Source organism: Cebus imitator, unplaced genomic scaffold (assembly GCF_001604975.1).
Source record: "Cebus imitator isolate Cc_AM_T3 unplaced genomic scaffold, Cebus_imitator-1.0 Scaffold1, whole genome shotgun sequence".
Lineage (NCBI taxonomy): Eukaryota > Metazoa > Chordata > Mammalia > Primates > Cebidae > Cebus > Cebus imitator.
This window is the reverse complement of record NW_016107316.1, coordinates 7,274,902-7,292,731: the sequence shown is the minus strand read 5'-3', so window position 1 is coordinate 7,292,731 and position 17,830 is coordinate 7,274,902. Positions and strand designations below refer to the sequence as shown.

The 17,830-nt window shown below is 38.7% G+C and overlaps 1 protein-coding gene across 1 annotated transcript in view; it reads right to left on the bottom strand.

Moving 5' to 3' along the window:
• DDX1 (DEAD-box helicase 1) overlaps positions 1-17,605 on the bottom strand; it is a 37,386-nt gene extending 19,781 nt beyond the window's left edge. Inside the window, exons 1-13 of the mRNA XM_017526075.2 lie at positions 17,294-17,605; positions 14,633-14,684; positions 14,275-14,338; positions 13,051-13,080; positions 12,366-12,462; positions 10,118-10,165; positions 6,136-6,219; positions 5,507-5,590; positions 4,893-4,969; positions 4,218-4,290; positions 2,689-2,765; positions 2,451-2,565; positions 1,377-1,515 (exon numbers count right to left, since the gene is read on the bottom strand). Of these exons, the coding sequence (XP_017381564.1) occupies positions 1,377-1,515; positions 2,451-2,565; positions 2,689-2,765; positions 4,218-4,290; positions 4,893-4,969; positions 5,507-5,590; positions 6,136-6,219; positions 10,118-10,165; positions 12,366-12,462; positions 13,051-13,080; positions 14,275-14,338; positions 14,633-14,684; positions 17,294-17,309 (956 nt within the window). The 5' untranslated portion in view covers positions 17,310-17,605. The remainder of the gene's footprint in view (positions 1-1,376; positions 1,516-2,450; positions 2,566-2,688; positions 2,766-4,217; positions 4,291-4,892; positions 4,970-5,506; positions 5,591-6,135; positions 6,220-10,117; positions 10,166-12,365; positions 12,463-13,050; positions 13,081-14,274; positions 14,339-14,632; positions 14,685-17,293) is intronic.
• Between the last annotated feature and the right edge of the window lie 225 nt (positions 17,606-17,830).

Here is a 17,830-nt window from a genome sequence, read left to right as displayed (position 1 = left end):
AAAAAAAAAAAAAAAAAAAAAAAAAGACAAAAAATAAAAGAGACAGGCTTTTGTGATAAAATATTCAAAGTTTCTGAAATTTGATAGTGATGACAGTTACACAACCTTGTGAATATACTAAAAACCAATGAATTGTACACTTTCTTTTCTTTTTTTTCTGAGAAGGAGTCTCGCCCTATTGCCCAGGCTGGAGTACAATGATATATTCTCAGCTTACTTCAATCTCCGCCTCCTGGGTTCAAGCAATTCTTGTGTCTCAGCCTCCCGAGTAGCTGGGATTACAAGCACAGGCCACTGCGCCCAGCTAATTTTTCTATTTTTAGTAGAGATGGGGTTTCACCATGTTGGCCAGACTGGTGTTGAACTGACCTCAGGTGATCTGCCCACCTCGGCATCCCAAAGTGCTGGGATTATAGGTGTAAGCCACTGCGCCCAGCTGAATTGTACACTTTCAAATAATGAGTTTTACGGTGTATAAATGTTTCGAGTTTAAAAAGCAATGAAAGGCAAAATTAACAAAAATCAAGCGTCAAATTGACTAGTAGTGAGTGTTTTACTTATATGTTACAGCATTCTTTAAGGTAAAAAGGATTTCTAGTGAGCAATGTCACTTAATTCATGGTCTCCTTCCAATGGCGGAAAGAGCCCTATAAATAGGCAGTGACCAATCTGAATGTCCAAATGGAAGAAAGCCACCACTGTGATGTAGTCTACAACAAACCTCACCAAGTTTACTAACATGCTAGAAATAGAGTGGCATATGTTCTATGCAGATGTAGTGAAGACATAAACTTAACATTGAATGAAATGCTCTCTTCAAAAAACCGTTAGGGTCAGGCGCAGTGGCTCACGCCTGTAATCCCAGGACTCTGGGAGGCTGAACAGGAGGATCACTTGCACCCAGGAGAGTGAGACCAGCCTAAGGAACATAGTGAGACCCTATCTCTACAAAGGTGGCATGTGCCTGCAGTCCCAACTACTCAGGTGGGAGGACTGCTTGAGCCTAGGAAGTCGAGGTTGCAGTGAGCCACAATCATATCACTACATGCCAGACTGGGCGACAGAACGAGACCCCCGTCTTAGAAAAAAAAAAAAAGATTAGATTTTTACTCTAATACTGTTTGACTAACCATGACTTTTCATGTAAGAGGCACAGGAAATAAAAATCTCAATTTTTTAATAAATCATATTTAGCATTTAGCAAATAAACAGGAGTTTTATATGGAAATTGTCATATTGAAGTATATTTACATACTCATACATGTGTATTATGTTTACACACTAAATTTCTACTTCATTTTTCTCTACCTTACTCTTCTGCCAAAAATCTTCAAACCAAAAGACAGTAAGTATTTCAGCACAAAAGGAAGATTTACCTTAATTTAGGATTATCAATGTATTTCTTAAACTGCTTGACGTTATTCAAAGTTTGTTCAGCTAACTCCCGGGAAGGTTCAACGATGAGAGCTTTCGGAGCATTGGGGAGAAACTTTGTTTGTGTCACCTGTGCATTACCTTAGGGGAACAAAAAAGATGAGACCACATTCAAATCACACTTTAAAACACTGTTACTTATAAAACATTAGGACAACTATTCTAATATCAACATTTTAAATAATAATGTCAAAAAGTACAGGAGACACTCAAACAAAATGAACCTTAGCTTTCTAAAACAAATTAAGGCTACTTTAAGTTAAAACTATTTGGGTCGGTGGGGTGACTGGTACCTGTAATCCTAGCACTTCGGGAGGCCCAAGGTGGGAGGATCGCTTGAGCCCAGGCATTCAAGGCTGCAGTGAGCTATGATGGCGCCACTGCACTCCAGCTTGGGTGACACAGCTAATCCCCTCTCTTAAAACAACAACAAAAATCTACTTGGAATAATTCTAATCGATTGATATGTCTAAAAAAATGACTTACTTGTTTTGCGACAAAGTAAACAGGTTAGGAAATGTGCTTTAAATAACTGTAATATATTAGATAGTACAATGGATAAGAGTATAAACTTCGGAGTCAGGCTGCTAAGATTTGAATTTATTTCTACCACTTATTTGCTCTGTGACCTTGGGCAAGTCACTGAAAATCCCGATTCTTCAAGTTCTTTGTCCGTAAAATGGGAAAACGACTACCTTATAAGGTTGTTGTGAAGACTAACTAAATCATGCGAAGCACCTAACGTGGTGCCTCGGCACTGGATAAGCACACATTCTATAAATATTACATATAATTACCATTACGATTGGGATTCTAAAATGCCTACACTGAAACCAAATACTTGAGAGTTTATGAACTAGGTTTTAAAAATGAATTTTACTGGTGTGTTAAATAAAGATGTGTGACTATACTAGCAAGGAAAGTGTATGTAACTCACTATGAGAAGACTTACTTACTGGAGTTCTCATCAATTTTTTTCACCATTCTAGAAAGCCTTACCCTCTCAGGTGTAATACCTGTGTGCTGCGATTTGACAATGTAACCATCAGGTGCCTTGGAAAGGGCAACAAAGCCATCTTTTGGTGGAAACTTAAATTCTTCTTCACCAAAGTTAAATTTCAGTTCAGCATTCTAGCATTAAATAAAAGAGAAAATTAAAATTCTTACCCTAATTGAAAACCATCAAATACAAAATAATAAAAAGCAAGCAGCTTTTAACTACAGAAAAATTTTTCTAACTAGATTCCTAATTACCTTCAAAACACAGGCAGGAAAGAGGGCTTGGTTTTTCATATGTGGTGGTATTTCAAATGCCAGACCAAGATCTTTTCCTTAAACAAACAAACAAAAAAAAAAAGAGAGAGAGGGACTGAAACAATCAGAAAAGAACTTGTTCATACCGATGCCATCAAATCTGCCAGCCTGCACTCATGCCTCTCTCCTGTCACTGTGGATAAACTGTGCTGCCTAAGGCCAGCCTCTTCACTTTTTTACTTTGCTCCTGAAAATGTCACCTTTACCTCTCTACATTTTTCATTATTCCCTGTGTAGAAGATCATTTCCATTAGACATTCCAAAGCATATAAACATACTCCCACAGTAAAACACATAAGAAAACCTCCCTTGAACCCACTTCTCCCTACATTTACTTACCTTCCATTTTTCTTCTCCCTTTTATAGTGAAACTCCAGTTTCCATTTTCACTGTAGCCATTCCTTTCATCTCATTCTCTATTGAACTGGCTCCTAAAGGCTCCCCACCCTCACCCCTTTGCTCCACTAGAACAGCTCTCTCATGCTTTCCACTTGTCAAATCCAGCAGTTAATGCACATTCTTCATCTTGCTAGACTAGACTCATCAGCAGCACTGGACACAATGATTACTCCCTGGTCATTCACACACTTCCTTCATTGGGACTGCAGGACCCCATGCTTTCTTGGTTCTCCCCTTGGCCTTCCTCCTCATTCCCATCTGCTGGATTCACCTCAACTTGCTGACCCCTAACCACAGGAACCCAAGCCTCAGATCTCTTCTTCTCTTTATCTACTCCCATTCCCTAGGCAATCTTACCCCATCCTCCAGTCTGTCTTCAACAAAGCAGCCAGAATGGTACTGTTAAACTAAAGACAGATGATGCCACTCCTCTGCTCAAAACCCTCATAGCTTCCCATTTCACTCAAAATAAAAACCAAAGTTTAGATCATGGCCCATATGGTTCTACACGGCCTGGCCTCACCTCACTGATCTAACATTCTACCACCCTCCTTTATCCCCAGAGAGCTCCAGATTCAGTGGCTTCTTTGCTGTTACTCAGATACTTCTAGCACAATTCCATCTCAGGGCATCCACATTTACTATTCCCTTGGTCTAAAATGCTCTAGATACCTGCGTGGCCCACCACCCAACTCATTCGGATCTCTACCTAAATGTCACCTTACCAGCAAAGCCTTCTGACTGCCCTCCAGAGAAGCACAGACCCTCAAACTGCTATTTCCTTCCCCTGCTTTATACCCTCCTTCACAGCACTTATGGCCACCTGACGTGGTATTCTATGTCTGTCTCTCACTACCAGTATGTAAGCCCCAAATGTCTATTCCATTTTCTTCTGTGCCTCCAGTACTTACCAGGGTACCTCACACATAGCCAAAGCTCAATAAATATTTGTTCAAATGAAGGCAGGGGGGAGGGACAGGGATTTGAAAAAGAAGGTGGGAAGATTTTTAAAAATCGCAATTACTGATTATCATATATGTTTTCACTAATAAGATCTGTATAGAGCTTACCATTTTTGGAGAACTTGACATGTCCTTTATCTATATCTAAGTAACATCCAATGGTATCATGCATAGTGAATTCCTAAAACACCAGAAAGTCAAGTGCTATTAATAGAAATCAAAATCTTAAAGTTAAAATATAGCTGCATCAAAAGTATATGTGTTTCAAAAAATATATATTTAAATTAAAAATGCCTAATAGAGCATATGACATATACAATAGAAGCATTTGACAGTCTTGTTAGAATCAACACACTTAGCCTTATTCATATTACTTTAGATTTCAGCTCACCAGATGACCTATATTCAGATTCATCATGATCAAAAATAAGAAATGAGAGTAACATGTATCAAAACCAAAATCAAAATGAGGTGAAAAGGGAAGACAATGTAATGTATTTTGGAGGGGATAACAAAGGCAGAAAAGAAATATTATACATTTCTTTTTGTATATATTTTATATGTACTATTTTATAATATGTATATGTATATACATAAATATACATATTTATCTAGCTTGACAATATTTCTTCAATAAAGCCCAAATCCAAACTTTCTGTGGAAAATATACAGAAAATCCACTGATTTTGAGAATCATTTCTATACCCTCGTTCTGTCATGAGTGATCAAGTATGTAAGAAAATTTACTTATGCTATGTTTAAGTTGATAACATAATAGCTTACCTCTCCATAATTATCAAACTGTTTATTATGGGATTTCTTTCCTGTTCCACCGAAGCCAAATCCAAACTTGTCAGTACCTAAATTTTAAAAATATTTTACTTTTCTGGTAAGAGAAAATAGAAAATTAAAAGACCTGTAAAAGAAGTAATTTTATTCACACAGTATCTCCATTTCATGAAACCACAGGTGAACTATCCCTTAAGTTTCTGAATCCTGCAAACAACTAAACAGTGCTTAGGCTGTACGAGCATGTAAGACTAGAAACACTGCCGATACTGCATTCTTTTCTGCTCTGGCCACTAAGACATTCAGATGCAAGTTTACAATAACGTGAAGCATCTGTACAGTACTGTGTGGTACTGATTCACACACACTAACTTTACCCTGACTCCATTCATATTCTTGACTCTCATTTCACACTCCTATAATATCTGTACTTTTTGTAAGTTTCTTCAAATCTTTTTTGGAATAGGGTGGGGTACAGATAAATACTATTTTCATGTCTTTAAAATAAAAACTTTTTACCATTAAATTTATTATTTTGCTTCCCTAAATATTAATATGTTAACCCACAAATGTAAATCAATCAATTCAATTATTTTAGAAACACTTACCTAGGTCCAAAGAGGCCTGCATAGTAGACCACCCGACCCTACATAACCCTTGGTCATGACAGGATACTTCATAGTAGTGTTTCCCTACAAGGATAAAAAACATTGAGATTTATATAAATCAGACACATGACTCATTTACCAGGAAGCCACCTTCCCATTGTTTCTGAATTACACTGGTATGTAGCAAATGAATAATTATAGGTATTTTTGTACCATCAAACACCTTCCCAGATCCTTGAATTAAAGCTATTTTTAAAAACTCATGGGCCAGGTGCAGTGGCTCATGCCTGTGGCCAGCACTTGGGAGGCTGAGGCAAGCAGATCACCTGAGGTCAGGAGTTCAGGACCAGCCTGGCCAACATGGTGAAACCCCATCTGTACTAAAAGTACAAAAATTAGCTGGGCATGGTGGAGAGTGCCTGTAATCCCAGCTACTCGGGAAGTTGTGGTAGGAGAATCGCTTGAACCTGGGAAGTGGAGGTTGCAGTGAGCCAAGATTGCGCCATTGCACTCCAGCCTGGGCGATGAGCAAAACTCCAAATAAACAGACAAAAAAACCCAAACCCAAAACCCTCATGTATTAATACATTGTCTCAAAAGTTTATACAACGCAAATGCTGTTCAAATACCTTTCATTAATCCTTTAGTAGCTCTGCATCCATGCCATTCTTTTACTTCTCTGCTTTGACAACAAAGACCATCTGACCCAATTGCTGGATTTGAGAAGAAAACACAGAAAAACATATCAGTACAGGTTTTATAAAACATGCATTCCTGCCTCTCACCATCAAAAAAAAAAAAATCATTCAGTCTCACTAACAAGATAATTCCTTTGCTTGTTGCAATATTCCAGAGACTGAGACTTAGTGATTCCCGAGTGACAGCAATATTTCCCAAGTGTAATTAACCATTTCATTCCCTGGATGTCCTTGGTTATGTCAGGGGCTATTTTCTATGCTGTCATCTGTTAACTAAGGTAAGATTTTACAGCAACAAGTCTAGAAAAGATTCAACACAGCTCTTAACCTGACTTGCACTAATAGTGGTTGGACCATCAATACAAATGTGTTTCGACAACTATTCTCTGGAGTCCTTTAAAGAAATGTACTCAAGGATGATGCACCATCCACTCATCATTTGCTGTCCTGATTTTACACTTAAATTAACTTAAGGGACTATATACTAAAAGATAACAGAGCTGTCTCTAGCTTGTTCCTCAATCAATGGAAGAAATCATAATGGGAAAATAAGGGAAAGCATGAATAAACATGTATTTGTTACATGCTAATATAAGAACTCTAAAAGATGATGTATATTCCATATTATACATCACAATCAGTCACAGTGATGTCCACATAGTAGGTGCTAAATGGTTTTAAGATTCAGCTTTTGTCTCTACTGGAAAAAAACTATAACTTCTGTCCTGGTTCATCTTTCCAACTCATATTCTGTAATTGAACGTAGAACAAACTGTTAAAAAAGCACCTCAACACACATCTTCCTACATTTTTCAGAAATCAAATTATTTAAAGTATGAATTCTTACCCACAGGGGTACTGAATTACATAAAACTGAACTTTTAAAAAGTTACCTAGGAGCTTCCAGGACAGCTGCCTGGGGAGGGAGAAGCTCCAACCTTTCCCATGCTTCACCCTAGGCCTCTCTTCATCTGTAGCCTTTGTAATATCTTTAAAAATAAACCAGTAAACATAGTTCCCCAAGTTCTGTGAGCCACTCTAGCAAATTAATTGAACCCAAGGAAAGAGCTGTAGGAACCCTGATTTCCAGCCAATCAGTTAGAAGCATAAGCCATAAACTGGGCATCAGATGTGGGGAACAGCCTTGCGTGACTGAGCCCTCCATCTGTGAGACATGATGCTATCTTCATGGAGACGGTGTCAGAATTGGATTGAATTAAGAGTTCTCAGCTGGAAGAGCCATAATGGGAAAGTAGGGGAAAGCATGAACAAACAAACATGTATCTGTTACTTGCTCCATCAGTTCTCAGCTTACTTGACATGTGGGGAAAAAATCCACACATCTGCTGTCAGAAGTATGCTGTGAGAGTATACAAGGAAAAATGGAGTTTATTTATTTCTCTGTATTCTCAGAATTAGTATCAGAATCAGGGTTTACTAGAACAGCCTTGGCTCACAGAAACGTGGTTTGAGAAGAAAAAGGATAAAAGGGTAGGAGATGAGGAACTTTCAGTTTCTTGGTGGCCACATGATCACCTATGGTATGGAGCCACAGCTGTGCCATACTCAGTTACTAATGGTGAAAGTTATCAGTGGAATTTAGAGTTGGATCCAACTCCTGGGGAGCTGGTTGACTGGATGCATAAGAAAATGCAAATAAGGGCCGGGCCCGGTGGCTCACGCCTGTAATCCCAGCACTTTGGGAGGCCAAGGTGGGTGGATCACGAGGTCAAGAGATCGAGACCATCCTGGTCAACATGGTGAAATCCCGTCTCTACTAAAAATACAAAAAATTAGCTGGGCATGGTGGCGCGTGCCTGTAATCCCAGCTACTCAGGAGGCTGAGGCAGGAGAATTGCCTGAACCCAGGAGGCGCAGGTTGCAGTGAGCTGAAATCGTGCCATTGCACTCCAGCCTGGGTAACAAGAGCGAAACTCCGTCTCAAAAATAATATATATAAAAAAAAAAAGAAAATGCAAATAAGTAAAAAGTATACAGTCCTTTGGTTTCTGTAATAGCTAAAATGAAGTAAAAGAGTGCTGGGTCAGACCTTGATGTGAGACCACATACAGATTTCAGTCCATCTGAGCTTTGGTCACCAGCTTCAAAGCTGACCCCCAAGGGAAACATTATGCAGGGACATGAAAGTACTTCTAGGAACCGTGGTCACCAAGACGGCAGTCAATGTGGGAAAGAGAAAAACCAAAAAACTCCAAAACTGGAGGGCATAGTGTGAAGGTACTGCTGCATTTTGTAGATCAGTATCATAAGCTTCCTGAAGAGCCTTTACTAAAACACATTCTGAGAGGAACTACTTTAGGAAAGTATCTTTGATTTTAAATGCAGCAGAACAGAAGGGCATGTTTGGGTTGATGCCGGTCTCATAGATTACCATGGAACAATCACAGATGGCTATGCATGATCCAGACACAGGAGGTTATTCCCAAGGGAACAGCCAGGCTGGTGGATTGGGTAAAAGCCACTGTAGGCAGGGTGTGGTGGCTCATGCCAGTGATCACAATGCTTTGAGAGGCCGAGGAGGGCAGATCACGAGGTCAAGGTTCAAGACCAGCCTGACCAAGATGGTGAAACTCTGTCTCTACTAAAAATACAAAAATTAGCTGGGCATGGTGGTGGGGGCCTATAATCCCAGCTACTCAGGAGGCTGAGGCAGGAGAATTGCTTGAAACAGGGCAGAGGTTGCAGTGAGCCAAGATGACACCACTGCACCCCAGCCTGGGTGACAGAGCAAGACTCTGTCTAAAAAAAAATTCCTCCTAGTCAATTCCATAGTTCTGACTCATTCTTTGTAATGGCTACACAGTAGACTTTGGATACGCTCTAATGTTTGTTAATCATTTCCCTAGCAATAGTATTTACTTTGTTGTTTTTTCCATTAAAAATTGGGGTGTCACAAACACCCTTGTACATATATCTCTGCAGACTGGTGCTTTTATCTTTGTATCTCGAGATACTGGTACTTTTATTCCAAAGCACTACACCCTCTAAGAATGTTTGTCCTTCTTTGCTCTACTTATGAGTTTATTAAAAAGAAAGAATGAGAATTTACATGATGAAAGATTTCAGAACTTCATTGGAATGGGCAGCTTTTTTCAGTCTACATACTCACCATCTCTAAGTAAGAAATAATCCTTGTCTGGCATATAACTTTACTTTCCATTTCTCAACTACATGTGAATTTAATCTTTGCATATTTACTGACTGTAGGAATTTATTCTTCTATGAACTGCCTATTAATATCTTTTGCCCACTTACCTTACTGATGCTGTCTTTCTTACCAAAATAGATGACGCTTTATCCGAGACCTTCATAAGGAACCTCTACCAATTATAATGATTATCTTTATCAACATTACCAAGGATTCTTTCTATAATCCTTGTCCATTGACTTTTTAATAACCTTTCCTTGTTAAAAAAAAATTATACAAATATGCCTATCTTTTCTTTTATAATTTCTGCATTTTCTATTTGGGTTATGAAAGTTTTGCCACTGCTAAATTATACATGTAGTTTTCTATACTCAAATTCATATATATATTTAAGTCCTAAATACATATGGAATTTATTTCTAATTATGAGATTGAAGTCAATTTTATATTGCTTTAGATGGATCATCAATTGTGCACCACCCTTTACTTAATAAATTATCTTTTTGTTCTCACTGAAATGAAATATAATTATTTTTCCCACATATAACTTCTCATATATACTGGGATTTATTTCCATTATATTCCACTGCCTATTCCTATGTCAGTTCCATAATGTTTAATTATAGTGACTAGATTCTAATATCTGGTAAATTAAATCTTAATTTTATTTACTTGGTGTTCTCATGTATTATTTTTTAAAGTTTCTGAATTACAAATGAGCTGATGAAAAACTTATCCACTTACCAAAAGCAGATCCTCTGTCATACGGGTTCATCTGCCACTTGTTGAGCACTAAACAAATTAAAGTAAGAAAAGTTATCCACATATACATGATACTTAAAAGGTGGCTCACACCTGTAATCCCAGCACTTTGGGAGGCAGAGGCAGGTGGGTCACTTGAGGTCAGGAGTTCAAGACCAGCCTGACCAAATGGGTAAACTTCGTCTCTACTAAAAAAAATACAAAAATTAGCCAGGCATGGTGGCGTGCGCCTGTAATCCCAGCTACTTGGGAGGCTGTGGCACAGGGATCGCTTGTACCCAAAAGGCAGAGGTTGCAGTGAGACAAGATCATGCCACTGCACTCTAGCCTGGGTGACAGAGCGAGACTCTATTTCAAAACCATAAAAATAAAAAATAAATTTAAAAATGCTCTATAAAAAAAAAAAAGCAACTATCTTATATATCCTAACGGCTCTAGATTCAACATGGTTTTACAGATTATTTACAATACACAAATAAAATTTGTTTTTATTAAAAGCAAAAACACAACTGAAAAATCAAACATGTTGAAGATAATCATCACGGGCCTATCTAGGCCTAAAACCTTATCTCCTCACTTGCTTGCTTCAGTGCACTCTGCATCAGATGACACCGATCTCTGTCCTTACTCCTAGGTCACTATTAGAATGAAGTTTTAACTAAACAAGTTGACTTCAATCATGAAGGAAATAACTGATCAACATTTCAGAGTCTAATTATTTTGTAACTAGCAAAAAGAAAAGCAAGTCCTTTACCTGAATTCAATACCACATTCAAAAGTCACACATTTTTTTCATCCTCTTTTACAGAACTGGCATTTTCCTTTTCTGACACATCTTACTAGTCTATTAAGATGTATGCATGTGTGCGTGTGTATATATATATATAAAAATTAAAAATTGTAATAAAGAGAACTCCACGTGCTTTCTAGCTCAACTTTCCACTCAGGGTAGAAATCCTTTCTGGATTATTTCCGGTCAAAAGATATTCATCAACAGCTTAAACACTTTGAACATTAGAGAAATAACTTTGAGGTTCTCCCTTCCATTGTTGGCTCAATCTAGCTATGAGGGAGTACTTTAAGTTAAACAGAAATCTTCATCTAAACTATTTCTAATTGGTCCTGGTCCTACTTTCTAGAATAATTATTTTCTCTCTAGTTCTCTTCAATAATTTAACAATTATCCCATCTCCACTTTTACTTCTTCTCCATGTTTAAATTTCTAGTTTCTTTATTCCTCATAGGACATAACTTTTAGAACCATTATCATTATGGTTATTCTCCTTTAGGAGTGTTTTCTTTTACCACCATTCCTCATAAATGACGGCACAGTTGTTATAAGTTCTGAAACTATTTTAGAATAGGCCAATAGTGTAAATAGTTACATCAATTATCTATCTCTTAATTCATTCACGAGTTCATAGACTCTATGTTATACATTAAATGTATACATTAAATGTATAACATGACTTTCAAACAACTGAAAAGAATACGTTAATATGCCAGGTTCAGTGGTCTTCAACTTGCTATTTTGTAACAATCCTGTTTTGTATAATGGAACAAGAGTGACTTAAAATACGGAATAAATATTATTAAAATATAACAAAAGATTAATTAAGATAGAATGAAATTTAGAAACCACTCAACAGAAGCAAAACAATTTAAGGATGAAGAAAGTGAGGTAGGATTGTTTATAGTAGAGATAGTATCAGAAACCTAATAAAAAGACCAATTTCCATGTAGATAGGACTGCACATAAGATACAACTTAAAAATCTATATTTTATCCTCCTAGGTGGTTCCCTTATCTTACTTAGAAGAAAAAGAATGCCTCTTTTCCCTGTAAGGCAATACTTCTCACCAGCATGGGTTTTTGCTCCATAAACTATTTGTAAAATCCTCCCTTCATATTTTTGTAAAAGGTATCAATTTTTGTTTAATATTAAGCATAGAAAGTTATAAGGTTAAGAAAAGCACTAAAATATCGAAATGTAATTTCCAAAATGCCAATGTTTTCTCAAAGGGAGCACTATTAGTATTTTAGGAGGAACAATCTTTCAATGCTTAGGCTCTAAATGACATTTAGCATCGCTGGTTTCCAGGGTTCCAGACCCCAATACCACCCCCCAGATATTGACAATCAAAATGTATAGCCAAATCTCACATTCCTAACTGCCAGTGATGAGAATCAATGACTTATATAAAAGGAAATATCAGTTTATAAAAATTACCTGAAGCACCAGTTTTAATTGTTGTTTTTCCTTTTTTGCCTTCCTGTTGGTCTTTCAGAGTTTCATAAACTATCTGGATAACTGGAATACTAAAAGCCTATCAAAGAAACAAAAGGTCTCTATATTAGTAGTCAGATATTAATGACAGTTTAATAACCAATATAAATGACAAAAGTTATGCATGCACATCAAATAACTATACATATTCCAGATTGCTATTACAATTTCATTTGCCCAAATCAAAAATACCAGTCAGACAACAGAGAGTGGACTGAATGAGGGAAATAGGACGCAGCTAATATCATGAAATGATAAAACAATGGGGACCAGTAGAATGAACCCACACTAAAGAGGAAACATATCATCCAGTCTGACAAATTATTTCTCTAGTCTAGGCCAATAGATCAACTTCTGTATGTAACCTTTTTAAGAGTCATCATATTAAAATTCGGAAGTAAGTATAAACACTAAAGATACTGTATCCAATTTAAAAGATGTTCTTAAGGTCATACTTTTTTGTAGATCTTCAACATTAGCTAGCAACAAAAATATCACTTTCAGGGGCAAGTAAGCAATTCCTTGACTTTTGGAGGTCGTTATTTTATTAAATATTTCAAAGCAAAAACTACCATACAAAGCTACTTTAAAATTCAACTTTCAGAATGTAAGTAAATGTAATACTTACACCAGTTTTGCCACTTCCTGTTTCTGCAGCCTGAATGCAGGGGAAAAGTTGATTTTACAAATTAAGTTGTCTATTAAAGAGATGAAATTAACACCATAATATGTAGAAATCTTTAACATTTGACTGGCTACCTGTATTTTCACAGTGCCTCCAGATTATCCAGGCTTCCTCTGTCAACTCTGACTGTAGGCCATCTTGTTACCTTTCCCATAACCTTAAGAATCTTCTCTTCTTTTCCTTTCTTGTTGCTACCATCATTCTAATCTAGAAGCTCTCATCATTCTAATCTAGACTATTATAAAAGCATCTGAACAACATCTAATCCCAAAACTATACTACAATCTGCTACTCATATTAGTCTTCATAGAAGACTAATACTCAAATTCTTCATAGAAGACTAATATTCAAATTCTTTAACAAGACACTTGAGAAAGAGCCCAAATAATCTGACCCATTATCTCTCTCCCATTTTATTTCAAGTTTATCCCCCTCAGACACATATTTTATGCTACCATCTAACTGAAGTATTCCGGGGTCAGATTCTACATTCTACTCTTTGCTGTTTTTGTTGATGTTCTCTCTACCTGAAAAGCATTTCTCTTTTATCTTCCTTATCTTCCCTTGTCAAAAATCTGGCCCATGCCTATAATTCCAGCACTTTGGGAAGTCAAGACAGGAAGATCACTTGAGGCCGGGAGTTCAAGACCAGCCTGGGCAGCATAGTGAGACCCTGTCTCTACACAAAATACAAAAAATCAGCTGGATGTGGTGGCGCATACCTGTAGTCCCACCTAATTGGGAGGCTGAAGTGGAAAGACTGCTTGAACCCAGGAGTTTGAGGCTGCAGTGAACTATAAATGCACCACTGCACTCCAGCCTGAGCAACAGAGCTTGGCCTTTTTCCAAAAAAATAAAAGAAATCTATTTCCTCTAAGCAGTCCCTATGACCCCTGAAGCAAAAGGATAACAGGACTGGCATTTCTTATGAAGATGCCACACATTCTCTCTGATACAAGATTTATTTTTGTACATTTCTTATTGCCCTAGTTGGTTTAAGCTTCTCAAGGGTGAATACTTAACCTGTTTAAAACTTTTACCTAATACTCTGAATACAGTATATGTATCATAAACATTTGTGAATAAAGTTACAGTATCATTTTTAAGCCTATGCAGTTCTTAGAGTATGCCCCCAGCTCCCAACCACCTCACCAAATTTAAACATACCATGAGTACGTCGCCTCCTCCTAGGATCAATGGGATAGACTCAGCCTGGATATCAGTTGGGAGACTAAAAATCACATTTGAAGAATTTTAGTTAGTGGGGCGAAAAATCACTGAGCAAATTAAGTCATGTTAAACTATAAGCCTAAAAGAGAATTTCACATGGTAAATATAATCCATCTTATTTCACTAGAAATAGATGAAGATTAAAAAAGGAAACTTTCCATAATTTAGAAAATCACAAGAAAAATTGATTTTCACTTACCCAACCGGACACAAAAAATATTTGATAAAATCACTACCAACTATTTAAATTATAAAACATCCTCTTCCCAGGTACATTTAAGCTTTATGTACTTACAGCCAATCCATCTCTTCCACAGCTTGTGCAATCTCAGGCATAACACCCATCTCTGAAAGTAAAAATTAATTTTAAAAACCACATATACTGAAGTGAAATCATAAATTGCACTGCTCTCAAAATTACTATTCATAAAATAGGATAAAGACATTGAAGGAGAGCTCAGTTACATCAAATCTACTGAGTGTGGAACTGTTGAAAGAGCACAAGTTCTGGAGAAAGACTTGAGTTCAAATCTAAGCTCTCACTTATTAGCAAGTGACCTTAGGCAAGGCTGTAAGTCTGTTTTCTCCACACAAAATGGGACTGATATTACCTACCTTGTAGGGCTATATGATGACCACAGATGATAATAATGTGATACATCTGGAGCATGGTTACAACCTAATAAACTGTAGCCACTATAGTGCCTGTTTACCTCTTAGAACTTGTGAAAAGTCTGCCAGGCGTAGACAGGGTTGTTGCAATCAGAGAAAAATGAACAAGTGGAAAGCACCTATATTTATTGGCAGCCATAACCAAAATTCTGATTAACTGAAGGGGGGGGCCAGTGGTGAAAACGTAGGCAACTGGAAATGTCAGCGGAAGAGCTGCTCTGTTCTTTACTATACACATCTCAGTAATACTACTTCAAGGCCCATCCTAAATGAATAGAGATGAGTTGCTCCTAAATGGGTTTTGTCATTTTATCATTTCTCATATGAACCATAGAAGGTAGCTATATATGGAGTAGTGAGCTCGATTACTTAAACTTCCAAATGAGAAGTGATATTCCCAAGCCCTAGAAATAACCAATTTTGAAATTCTGTATTTCTTGCCATTATGAAAAGGCATAAAGCAAACATACAAATTGAAAATATTCTTCATAAAATTATGTAGCTTTTTCTTTGCATCAGATGAGAAGGATCATCATTTTCAAAAAAAAAAAGAAGGCTCTCCTAACTCAAAAAAAATCCACAGATAAACTAATGAAGATCTAAAGTTGAATATCTAGGCAGACCTTGCTAAGAATGAACCTATATTACAATCTATGGTCTCTCTCCTAAAATGCTAACTGCTTAAACTAAAGGAGTGGTGGGTTCTTACTACATACAGAATATTGCAAGCTGAAGCTGTATGCAAAATTGGTAAATATAACAAAAAACAACATACCACTTTCAGTAAATTCTAGACAACCTCTTGTACCACTCTGGTCATATTCCTTGCATGTTTTCTTTGAAATCATGCCTTAAGTCTAATACTTTCAACAGTTAAGGAAAAATTAGAAACATTCATGGTTTTAATTCTAGTTTGTCTTTATTTCATATCATAGACTCTTTTTCCAGTCCTTTACCTCTAACATTCATGAAATTTGTGTATGACTCCCAAAGGTGCGAACCTGTAAGATGACTACTTAGAACTTCCCTACAGACCTTGGCTCTAAAATCTTGTTTTAGGAGAATGTTGGGAAAAGACAAACAGCAACAACTCTGAGCAGATTTCCAACTGAATCCCATTAGAAGATGTAACTGAAACAGTCAGAAATGTTACATGACTGTTGCACTTTATGAGGCCAAGGTGGGCATATCACCTGAGGTCTGAAGTTCGAGACCAGCCCTGGCCAACATGGTGAAACCCCAGTCTCTACTAACAAAACAAAAATGAGCTGGGCATGGTGGCCGGAGCCTGTAGTCCCAGCTACTCAGGAAGCTGAGGCAGGAGAATCGCTTGAGCCTGGGAGGCAGAGGTTGCAGTGAGCCGAGACTGTGCCACTGCACTACAGCCTGGGCTACAGAGCGAGACTCCATCNAAAAAAAAAAAAAAAAAAAAAAATTTAGGAACATTAAAGGACATTATGCCTAACGTGATACATTTATTTAGCAATAAACATTACATAAGTGCTACATAAATGTAACATGTTTGGCACATTTAAGGCTGATTACAGCTTCCTAAAACTGGATGTCTAATAGGATGATAAAGAAAGAGGGGAAAATGTCAACCATAGGGTTCAATAAGGCACATCAAATCGTATTTGAAATAAAGGAGGGCATCAGACGGCAAATAAATATAAATTTTCAAAACTTATGTTGGACTGGTGCGTATGTGAATGAAAATGCTTTCCCGCTAGGTTGAACACTGAACGTTAATGTTGATATAATAGCATTTAACAACAAATAAACATCAGGTTTATGCCTGGGACTTTTGAAACAGACTGAAAAACCTGGACAGAGGCAGGATCATTTTCCCCAATGACTCCTCCCCACGCCGTCTCGCTTCTCTCCCCGGCAAAGCCCAGATGAGCAGCGGGCAGAAAAGGGTTCCCAAAGGGTCACTGCCACGTTAGAGGTAGGAGGCCCAGGCGTCTGGGAGCTGCCCGAGCAACGCCGCCGCCTGGATTTTGCAGCCAAAGGTGCACTGTTAGGAAGGCCAAGTGGAGACTGGTAGAAGGGAAAGGGTAGGGGTGGCACGTCCCGGCCAGCTCCTGGGAGCAACTGCCCTCGGAACCTAAGCCGCGGCCGCCCCTGACCCCGTAACGCCAGTCCACAAGGGGCTGCAGCGGACAGCGCCCTGTTGTCTCCCTGACCCCAGTCTGCTCCCGCCCCTTTAGCTTCCCGCGGGCCGCCCAAGGGCCGAAGCGTGCAACAAGCCGCCCCACCACCCCCAGAGCTTCCACAAACGCACCGGAGAAGGCCGCCATCTTCACCCCGTCCTCCGCGGCTTGGCTCGCTCGCTCCCTCCCTCCCTCACTCCCGACTGACACGGCGCTGCAGTGGCTGGGCGCGCTTCCGGTCCCCGGCCCTCGGCGTTCGGAGTCCGGGCAGGGACTCAGCCCCGTGAGAACGGTTCCGACAGAAGGAAAGGCCCACGCCGGCCCCGCCTTAGGCGCCTGCAGCTGAGCGGATCGCGGGGACCCTTGGCCTCCGGACGCCGCCTTCCTCCTGGGCACCACGTGTTCAGAGCACACCACGCGGCCTCAGGGTTACTGCCACAGAGAAGGAAGCAGACGTTTGGTGATTAGGGTCACCCAGTGGGCTCAGGCTGACACCACGCCGTGCCCTCCCCACTCAGTCCCCCAACTTCACAAAGATGAGCAGGGCCTTGGTGTGTGAATGACCTGGAGAGATGGATTCGATTCGTTGCCCCGAGCACCAATGCTAGTGAGTGCCTGGCAGCCAGTAGGTATTTGCTACATTTTCTTTCCCCTGAAATAAATAATGA